Genomic DNA, 10,825 nt, shown 5'->3' with positions numbered 1-10,825 from the left:
CCCAGGCCTACCATTGCTATCTATGCCAAAGATAAATTCATCTTGCTAGAGAAATGGGCTCTTGGCAGAGGCAAGGAAGAGAAGTGTGTATGTGTGTTGTGTGTGTGTGTGTGTGCATATGCATATATATGTATGTAAACATACATATATTTGCACTTTTATATATTAGTCTACAGGCTTAAATTTAGGGCTTGGTGCTGTCCTTGACCTTTTGTGTTCAAGGCTAGCATTCTACCACTTAAGCTAAAGCTCCACTTCCAGCTTTTGGGGGGTTAGTTAATTGGAGATAAGAATCTGTTGAAATTTCCTGCCCAGGCTGGCTTCAAACTTCGATCCTCAGATCTCAGTCTCCTGAGTAGCTAGGATTACAAGCACAAGCCACTGTCACCCAGCTTTATTTTCAATGAAAGTTAACTTTTGTTTACACTGAAGTATCTGATAGATAAAGCAACTGCCTTATATGTATAGTACCTAATTCCATGACCATCACAGACAGGTTGCTGTAAATTCTATTTGGAATTTTGTATGACAAACAGAACTGAAATCAACCTCTAAACATCTTTTATCTTTACAAACAGGAAGTTTTTATATATTAAGGTGTCTGTACCCTCAAATTATTATAATTAATTTTGGTTGGTGCCAATCTTAGAGCTTGAACTCAGGGCCTGGAAACTGTCCCTGAGTTTTGTTTTTGTTTTTGTTTTTCTCAAGCTATCACTCTACCAATTGAGCCACGGCTTCACTTCCAGCTTTTTGGTGGTTAATTGGAGATAAAAAAGAGTCTCAAGGACTTTCCTGCCCAAGTTGACTTGGAACTTTGATCCTCACATCTCAGCCTCCTGAGTAGCCAGTTGCACAGGTATGAGCCACCAGCAACCATCTCAAATTAATTGTTGGTTAAAAAATAAAAAATTATGAATTGTCAACTATCCATTCTGTTATTTTTAATAACTAATTTTATGTGAAACTTCTTAGGATCCCGAAGAGAATTCAAGGTTATATTTCTAATTTTTCTGGTATCATAGCGAGAAGATAAGGCACATTATTAAGAATGGAAAATCAAGAAAATATCTCTGATGTCCTCACAGCAACTGATGATGCTGTTCACCTTTAACAAAGAGAACTTGGTGACAGGTTAGGGGGAAAAGAAAAACACTTCACTCTAAATTAATTATTGATCCAATTCTTGCATCTTAATCATATGTAGTTAAATTAAAATATTAATTTCATAAAAAGGAAAAAGTTTAATAACACATTATTCTGATACGTACTCACTAACCAGATAAAATGGTTGAAGGTTCCCTTTTGCATTTACCTGTTAAACTCTGAGCAGAGATCACTTTGACAAAATACAAATGTACACTTGAAAAGAAAAAAGAAAACAAAAGACTCCCCAGACCAACTCATTTTACAAGTTAAAAAACAACAACCACAACAACTAAGGCCCCAAGTATGGGAGAGGTGTGGGACCTTTTCTCAGCCAAGGGTCATTTGGAATGTATTTATAACATCATTAGAGAACCACACAAAATTAACAGTACAGGCAGACAAGCATTGGGCAGCCAACAAGAAAGCACACATGTCTGTCTGGTCATATGTTGAGTAATCTCCCTAGCTTTACACAGCCCAACAGGGGTGGGGAACCTCTCTGCCCCAACTCCTGCTAGAGCCTCCCAAGGTGGCTGAGCACAAATAAACGTAGGTTGCTGTGTCTCAGGCCAGAGCTTTTCTTTATATGGACAGGGCCTGCTCAAGTGACTGATGCATAAATGGCTTCTAATCATTGTCTTTGTTGTTGTTTGTTGTTGTTGCTATTGCATAAAGACATTTTTAGATTATTTGAATAAAACTTACCTGTTCTCATCCTAATCTTCTATGCTAATCATTGTACTCTTTTTTATTCATTCAATTACAAGCAAATTGGCAGGAGACATTTATACGAGCAGCTTAAGCCCTAGCTAATGGAGTGCCTAATGACTAATTGATCAGATCCCAACCCAGAGAGCAGCTCTGAGTGGCCTAGAGGAATTTATGCAATTAGTTTAGGTTTGGTAGAAATTGAGTGCATATGAAAGTAAGCTTTTTATGGTCTTGATTTATGAGGACTGGACATTAACTATAGCTGCCACGAGGTTGAGTTGCTTAGCAAAGCCTCAGGCGCTGGAGGGGGGGGGCGGGGTTCGATCCCAGGCAGGCAGAGAGAGATTCTGAGCAGCACTGACGTGCAGGGAGAGGAGAGGGAGGGAAGGAAAGAGACGTGATGCGATTGGGGGTGGAATCCATCCTGAAGGTGAAATTCTGAGGGTGCTCCTCCCCCTCGTGACCCAAAGTAAAAACACTAACTCCTAACGAAGTCCAACAAAGATCTGATTTTTCCTGGGATGAACACTTGGCATTGGAATTCCAGTGTATGAGGTCCTAGAGATCAAACTCATTTAAATAGTAAATGACAGAGCGAAGAGGGAGAGACAGACAGAGACAGAGAGGCACAGGAGAGACAGGTAGAGAGGAGAGAGAGATCGGAGCCAGGCGTTCCTTCCAGTGTCTCCAGTCCGGGGCAGGGCCCCCCGAGCGGCGGATGGATGGGGTCAAGTGCCCGGCGCCCCCAGAGGCTCCCCAGGAGGATCTCGGGTCTCTCCCGGCCACGGCCCGACAGGAAGCCCCTCCAGAGGCGCCAGGAGGAGGAGCAAGTGCACCCCGACCCCCGCGGGAGGGGAGCCCTGGGAGCCGGGCGGAGGCGGAAACCCCGGTCTCGGGGTGTGGGGGAACCTGATCTGACCGGAAAAAGCGCGATCGAAGGGGAGACTAATTTATCCGCCGGGTCCTCGCGGGCTGCCGCCGGGGCGGGGCTGCAGGGCGGGAGAGGGGAAAGCGCCCGGAGGGCTTTTGAGCCCACCGGGCTCCTGCGGGTAGTGTCAGAGTTCGGGCCCCGCGAGGACGCAGGGGACACAAAGGAGACCGAGCCAGACACAAGTGAACAGACGGACCCTGGGGCCGGGATGGAATGGGGCGCCCCAAACCCGCGAAGACCACGGGCCTCCTCTGCTCAGCCTCCACGCCGATAACCCCATCACCAGCAGCCCAGCTCTCGGCTGGGTACAGAAAACGCAAAGAAAATGGATGGTTGCCAGGTCTCGTCGCCAAAAGGCTGTGTTCACACTTGGTCCTGGGCGCGTTACAGAAATCCTCTGCGTCTCCATGGTCTCGTGGGTAAAACGGGAATAAAAAGGGTAGCAACTGGCCAAGTGTGGTACACGACTAGGGGAGGTGAAGACAGGAGGATCGTGAGTTCCAAACCAGCCTCGGCTACATACTGGGACTCTGCGCCCCCTCCCCCTCGAAAATTGTACTTACTCCTCGTGTGGTTTCGGGATTAATAAATCAATGCACATAAAGTGCATTGGAATAGTATTAGGTAACATTATTCTTCAGCTAGATAGTATTCAATTAGACACCATTGTCATTCAATTCTCCAAACAGCAAGGGCTAGCTTTGGAGGGCTGGCTTTGGGTTCGGGAAAGTAGGTGTGAACCTGACAAACTTGCTCGCCAAGAGCACATTTATTGCAGCGCAAATAATCAAGGTGCTACCTGGTAGTGACTGAAATACACTAAGCCATATACAGAATTATTGAGAAGCTGAGAAAGGCTATTTTTAGATAGAAGCCTGCCAAGCCCTCCTGGTCTCCGGGCCCCACCCTTCTTTGGTAAAAAAAAGAGGGACTTTAAACCGTTCGGCTCTAGGTTCAGGCCCTCTAGGTTTAAAGGTGGAAGCAGGGAAAGTGGACCAGGAGGGAAGCTTTCAACCCTGGCACCCCTTTGTCTCCTGAGCCGAGGGGAAGTTTGAGTCACAAATTCCTGATGGTTCAACTGATTCTGACAGGAATCCTGGGTTCAAGAAGCTGCTGACTACTGTTCACAACAGCCAAGATATAGAAATAACCCAGATGCCCCATTACAGATGAATGGATCCAAAAATTGTGGTACCTATATACAATGGAATATTATGCAGCCATTAGAAATGACAAAATAATGGCATTTGCAGGGAAATGGATGGAACTAGAGCAAATCATTTTGAGCAAGGTAAGCCAAGGACAAAGAAACAAATGGCACATGGTCGCCCGGATATGTGGATGCTAAAGCCAAAATGCAAGGAGATATGGCAAAGTAAATAGGACTCAAAAAACAAAGGACTTCTACTCATTTTGTCATATCATTGCTAAATGACACCATGTTCTTGGCCCATATATGATATATATATTATATATATATATATACATATATATATATATGCACATCGGAGGAAAGCTAGGAGGAGGGCACAGAATCAGAGGGAAACGGGAAAACATACAACAGAGGGGCCCATCAACTGCACTGGACATTGATTAAAAAGAACTAAGCAACTCAAAAGCAGGGATGGGAGGGAGAGAATCAGAGGGAAAGAGGGAACAGCTTACACTAAGCAAAAGGAAAGAAATGTACTTATCACCTGATGTGGAAGAAATAGCTGTATTGTCAAAGCTCATAGAATTCACAAACTTTATAGACCATGATAATGGCAATTTGCCTTGTGAAGGTTAAAATGCATTTGTGACTTTAAGATCACTATTCCACAAAACTGTGAAATATGTGAAATTTATGCAATCACTAGTCTCAATTAAAAAATTGCTAAAAAAAAAGAAGCTGCTGACTGGGGTCAACTTTGCAGTGTAAAACTAGGTGTGTGCTCACTGTACGCATCTAGAGAACAACCTCACTCCATAGCTGAGATCCACAAGTGCATTGTAGTTTCTTTTCCACTTCCCACCTTGTCCCTACCAACCACAGGGCATCACTGAGTGCTCCGACACTCCACAGACACTGCAACCCTCTTTTTTTTTTTTTTTTTGTTTCATCCATGACCAGGCTGTGGCCCACACAAGAAAGACATGCAGCTCATCTGACTTCAAAGCTTGAACTCATTGCAATACTATCTAGCCTTTGTGCATAAGAATGTTTCAAAGTGACCAGAGGTCCATTAATGCTTAGTACCTGGGTGTCCAGACATTACACTATCTCATTTTTTAAAACATCGGAGCAATCTTAGGGGACAGTCTTTTCCGCCCTTGATTTTTTAGATGAGAGCACATAGGGTCACTGTGATAAGAGATGGACCAGTTACTCTGTCCTGGATCTGTGTCCACACAAGAAACAGAGCTGTCTTCCATGTCAGCAAGAAATATGAGACTTAAGCTCAAGCATGGGGCACTGAGAGGACCAGGCACATGGAACAAGGAAATGCCTTCCTCCTTAATTCCTCTAGATTTCATGAGCAAGTCTGGGAAACACAGACTCCTATCTGCTGTTTGCTACACAGTGTACAATACATAGTCTTCTCCATTGATGCAGGAAGGAAACTGGTTGCCTTTGAGCAGAAGCTTGTGAATAGACAACTACCACTTGACCTTGACCCCCACTCACAAGGAGGCTACCTCTCCATGAGAATCCACAGGTGTTGGGATGGAAGGAGTGCTCATTTGACAAAGCCAAACTTTCACTCATCCATTCAACAAAGATATCTATTGCTGCTACTCTGGATGATTCAGCCAGGCACTAAATATACAATAGTGGACACAAGTAACACCATAGTAGGCACAGAGAGGAAAACCCACTAGCCAAAGATCACAGCACAGGAGCCCTTCTGTATGCCAGGGCTTCCATCAGTTCATTCCAGTCCGGGCCCCTATTGAAGCTAAGTGAGTGCCCAAAGGGCTCACCAAGTCCTGGTTCCAAAGCAACTTTCTAATTAAACAGTCCAGAACATTGGCCTCACTTTCTCTTGAAAGTTTCAAGAGCACACAACTGGGTCTAAGCCGGTGAATGACGCAAGCTTACCGCATTTGAAATAAAGCAACACCTAGTCTTCCCTCATCTGACTCTTGAGAATAACGTTTTACTTTTAAAATCCTCAACAGAGGCTTCCAGAGAGGTGGTGTGACTTGCCCAGGGTCATATGGTTAGGAAATTCTAGGCCCCTGTGAACCTGAGACCTAGAGGTCAGTGCCTGGCAGGACCAGGAGCGTCAGAGGCCATGGCACCACCCAGGGAAAACCACCTCTCCTCTAGCTTCCTGGGGAAGCTGAAAGGGAGAGTGCGCGGCGCCGGCGCGGCTCACTGAGCTGGAGGAGAGGGTGGAGAGCTGTGGCGTCTGCAGGTAGAAACTGCAGGAAACCTTGGACGCTCTGCGTCTGGGCCGGGTGAGCAGCAGAGGCGCCGCCGCCGTTCATTCAGGCTCGGACCCAGTCAGGGACCCAGTCGCTGTCTCTCCAAAAAAAAAGTCTCCCAAACTTTTTCGCTTGTTGATTTAAATAATAACAATAAACAACAGCTGGAAACTTTTCGTAGAGGGGCTGGGAGGCGGACGTCGGGTTCTTCCTCAGACTAAAAAATTCGAAGGCTCTTACCTGCAGGAAACCCAGCAGCGGGCAAAGGCGCGTCCTTCTGGAGCGCTTCGCTTGGGCTCGGGACATTCACGGCCGCCTGCTCTGCAGCCCGGCTAGGCTCCGGCCCTGTGTTTTATACCACTATAGGCAATTAATATTGCATCAGCCGTATTTTAAATTTTCAAAACCCACAATATAATGTAATGGCATAAGGGCATTTATTATTAAAGGACACCCGATGGAGAGGGAGGTGGAGGAATCGCCGGGGCTGTGCGCAAGGAGGGGGCTGGGGGCTGAGGCCTGGGAAGCTGGGGGCTATCCACAACTTTGCTTTTGTGGTGGGTTGGAAGGGAGGGGAAGGATGCCCGCTCAACGAAGGAAAACCTGCTGGGCTCCGAATTTCAGGCCGAGATCTAAAGACTTAGAACTCTGAGGCCGTGCGCGCGTGGGAGATAGTGGAGCATTAATTTTTAAACCAGGTGTTTTTTTTTTTTTTTTTTTTTTTGCAGACCGCAATTAAAACAAAAAGTATTTATCGTTCCCGCTATTTAGAGGAAGCAGATACAGAGAAGAGAATTGGCATCTGTTAAGCACCTACTGTGTGCAAGACATTATTGTGCCATTTGCTTCCTATTTGTTCCTCCACAGAAAAGCTGAGGTCGACTACTCTGGATTACAATTTTCAAATGAGTTTTTGAAGAGACCGGAAAAGAGCCCCAACACAAGGTCCCAGAAACTACTTTTCTCCTTCTTTACTTCTATTCCATGTCTCTTCAGTATTCCGCTCGCTCAAAATGGTTTGTTTCCCATTCCCACTGTCAAACATCACCTTCCAGATACATCCACACAATCTTACCCTCTCCTGGTAATTACCATGCTAGAGAAATATTAGGCTTTCATTCTTATCCATCGATCTTCACCTGGAAGGCTAAGAAGTTAAGAAACTAGCTTTCAAGGTGGTTTAACCATGAAGTGATAGCATTGGGACTCCAACTTTACAATCAGAGTCAAGGCTGATAGTCCAGCACCTGAAGTGCTGGAAAAGGGCTTTGAAACCCTGAGTTCCCTAAAGGGACCACCAGATCTCCCAGGAGGAGATGCTTCAGAAAGAGACTGGAAACGAGAGAACGCTGGGATTGGGTGGGCAGGAAAAGAGCCCTTTTGGTTTCTCACTTCACGATCTTTCCCAAGACCAGTACCTTTTAAAAATCTGAGAAGGAAAACCACTGAGATTCAGGTTGAAAAATAAAGCATTTATTTTAGAAGTTAATTCAAGGGGTAGAGAGAGAGAGGGAGTAAAACTTAAAATTTTATTTGTGTCTGTCTTGAGAATGAAACCAAAGATCACACAGCAACACACAAACTATATGAAGCAACAACAACAAAAAAATAAATATGACTGGACTGGAATGATTGGTGATAAGGGTCCAGGCCAGTGGTCCTGCTTCGTTTCCTGTTCATAATTATGAGTGGACCTTCCACAGAGAGATGCTCAAGTAAGTAAAGGATATGAGGGGAAATGGATTTAAATAAATAACAGAGATCAACAGTGCTAACGAGAGCAGAAATAAAAGTGTAACGAGGTTGGACATGTTAGAAGGACTTGCATATGATTGGGAGAAGTTACGGTCGTTTTGGATGGCTGAGCTGGTACTCTGGCAAGAACAGCAAGATGAAGCTAGGAGGGTTTTTGGTTGGTCTGGTCTGGAACACTACCAGTCCTCAGCCCCACTACCACGTGGTAACTACCCCCTAAAACACCAGTGGGTCGTGAAAGGTGACCAAAGCTGGTACTGACCTCTGCTTGCAATTCCCAAAGAGATGCCAGCGTTTGCAGTGGCTAGAGTAGGCCCACCTCTTCCGGAGATCTGCTTACCACTAAGAGCTCAGAGCCCTCTTTTCTCCACACACTTTCTCTGAACCTAATCCATGCTACTTTATGAGAATGTATAGCAAACCAAAGAAAAAAGATGAATAGAGTTTGGGTGGAGAAGGGATTATAAGGCTATCCTTTGGAAACATACGTTTATTTTATATACTCTAATAAATCTCCAGTACATGTTTGCGTTCCGCTTAGATATACTAGACTTTATATTATTTATCGCTTCCTTTCCATCCTTAAACCCTTGCCTAACTGCGCTTAGCAGTGGCGCTTTCGCCCTAGGGTTAAGCAACTGGATCAATTCACTGCCCTCGGCCTTGGAGCTTCTGTCCGGGAGTCTCACAGTTGGGCGCGCAAGGGCGCGTTTCAGCACCACGGACAGCACAAATTTCCTCCAGGTCCGCCCTTGAATTTTTTCCTAGCGCCAAAACTTTTTTTTTTTTTCTTTAAGGATGGGTGGGGATGGGAATCGAAAGGGAAAACAAAAACAAAAACAAAGAGAGAGAAAGAGCAGGCCGGGAGGCAATTAGGCAGGCTAAAGGAGAAAGTCTGCGGCTTCGGGGAAGAGAGCCTGACCTGCCAAGGAAACCTCCTGGAGTTTCCTCCACCACCTTCCCTCCCATCGGAAGGGGGCGATGCGCTCTACCGGCTCTCCGGGCTCCCCGTCGCTGCGCCGGGCCGCAGTCAATGGACAGCCGAGTACTTCATTCGTTTCTGTTTCTGTCTCTGGTTACAGAACCAGACCCTCACCACGTTCTTTTTAAGGTCCAGTTTCTCAGCAATGGCTGCGATCTTCTCGGATGAAGGACGTGGCTGGATGGCGAAATAGGCCTCGAGTGAGCGCTTCTCCGGCGCGGCGATGGACGTGCGTTTGCGCTTTCGCTCGCTGCCGTTGAAGAGCTCGGGCTTGCTGTTCTTCTCTCGGTAGGCGGCCTCGGCCTCCTCCAGCCAGGCCTGCAGCACCGGCTTGAGCGCGATCATGTTGTTGTGCGAGAGCGTGAGAGACTCGAACCTGCAGATGGTGCTCTGGCTGAGCGAGCCCACGCCGGGGATCTTGAGGTTGGCCAGAGCCGCGCCCACATCCGCCTGGGTCACCCCCAACTTGATGCGCCGCTGTTTGAAGCGCTCGGCGAAGGCCTCCAGCTCGCGAGGGTCGGACTCCACGTCGCTGAGGCACGCGGGCATGGCGCTGTGCGGAGCCACGGAGGCGTGCGGGTGACTCATGCCCATGGCCTGGTGCAAGTGGCCCATGGCGCCTAGGTGATGCGGGTGGATCTGAGCGGGCATCACCGAGTGCTCCGGCGCTCCCAAGCCACTCACGCTCAGCGTGGGTGAGATGTGTTCCAGCAGGTCGCCTTCGAGGCCTTGGTGCACGGCGTGGTGCGGGTGCGAGGTGAGCGCGGCCGGGTGAGAGATAGGCACGGTGGACGAAGTGGACGTGCAGGGCACGCTGCTCATGGTATGGTAGGTGGCGTCGGGCTTGAATGGATGGTTCTTGCCGTGGGAGACGATATCCACCGCAGCCAGAGCTTCGGCGCGTGCCAGCAGGCTCTCATCAAAGCTTCCAAATATATTACCCTGCAGCTGCATGAGAGAAGGCGCACAGCACGGTCAGTGGGGAATACTGTCAACTCAGGATTAAAACACATTTTCAAGCAACCGAGATGCCTCTCCTCAAAGCCCAGGTCATAAAAATTAATACGGAAGGCAGCCGCTCTGCTGGAACAGACGTGTGGATCAGAGACATGAATGAGAACGAGCGCGCAGGGACAGAGCGCGGGGGAGACCAGAAGAGGGGGTTCAGACAGCGGCGATTGTTCTGTGCGACATGAAAAAAACATGAAGCTAGTGCCTGTCAAAAAAAAAAAAAATGTGCCTTAGAGCGGTAATTATGCTCCACTACGTACCTGCGGGGCTGGGAGACAGACTCGGCGCATGGCCTCTGAGCCGGAGTGCAGGCTGGAGAATTTGGGTTCTTGCAGCACCGGGTGCATGCCGAAAGGCTGCTTGGCGTTCATGGCCATCATCTTCGCGCGCCTGGCAGGGAGGCAGCGGGGGACATGGAATCAAGGCTCGTCTCGCTTGCTCTCCACGCTCCAAGTGAGCGCCGCTCAGTGCCCGCGCTCCCCTCGCCCTCTCGCTTGCTGCCTCCCCTCTCCCCCACCTGCTTCTTCACTCATCTTACAAGCAGCCTGCCAGGAAGGGCCCGAGCACGCGCAGGCGTGCACACGCGCCCCGGACTCGCAGGGGCGGCCGGGGAGGCACCAAGACACAGCCGCTTGCCGCGCGCGCTCTCCTCTGAGCCAGTGGCGGCCGCCCCCTCCGCAGCATTTATACCCAGGCCTGGCCGGGCCACTTCCTGTCCGCCCCGCCCCGCCTGGCTCCAGCCTTGCTAGACTTTTACCGATTCTTTCGTTTTCGTCCTAGACATCTCCCTCCCCCCACCCAAGTCTCAAACTTCCTCTTGGACTTCCCTCTCCCTCCCCCCCCCCACTTCAAAGTCAAACCTCTACGTCGTCCCA

General features: G+C 48.2%; 1 protein-coding gene across 1 annotated transcript; it reads right to left on the bottom strand.

The window, feature by feature from the left end:
* Positions 1-8,912: 8,912 nt before the first annotated feature.
* Positions 8,913-10,374, bottom strand: Pou4f3 (POU class 4 homeobox 3). Its single transcript, XM_042692197.1, has 2 exons — positions 10,211-10,374; positions 8,913-9,887 (listed from the first exon to the last, which is right to left on the bottom strand). The coding sequence occupies exons 1-2, from the start codon at positions 10,328-10,330 to the stop codon at positions 8,988-8,990; spliced, it is 1,020 nt and encodes a 339-aa protein (XP_042548131.1). The 5' UTR covers positions 10,331-10,374; the 3' UTR covers positions 8,913-8,987.
* Positions 10,375-10,825: the final 451 nt, after the last annotated feature.

This window comes from Dipodomys spectabilis, unplaced genomic scaffold (assembly GCF_019054845.1).
Source record: "Dipodomys spectabilis isolate Male_0828 unplaced genomic scaffold, ASM1905484v1 ptg000147l, whole genome shotgun sequence".
Classification (NCBI taxonomy): domain Eukaryota; kingdom Metazoa; phylum Chordata; class Mammalia; order Rodentia; family Heteromyidae; genus Dipodomys; species Dipodomys spectabilis.
The sequence above is the reverse complement of the archived record's forward strand: the minus strand, read 5'-3'. Positions and strand labels throughout refer to the sequence as shown.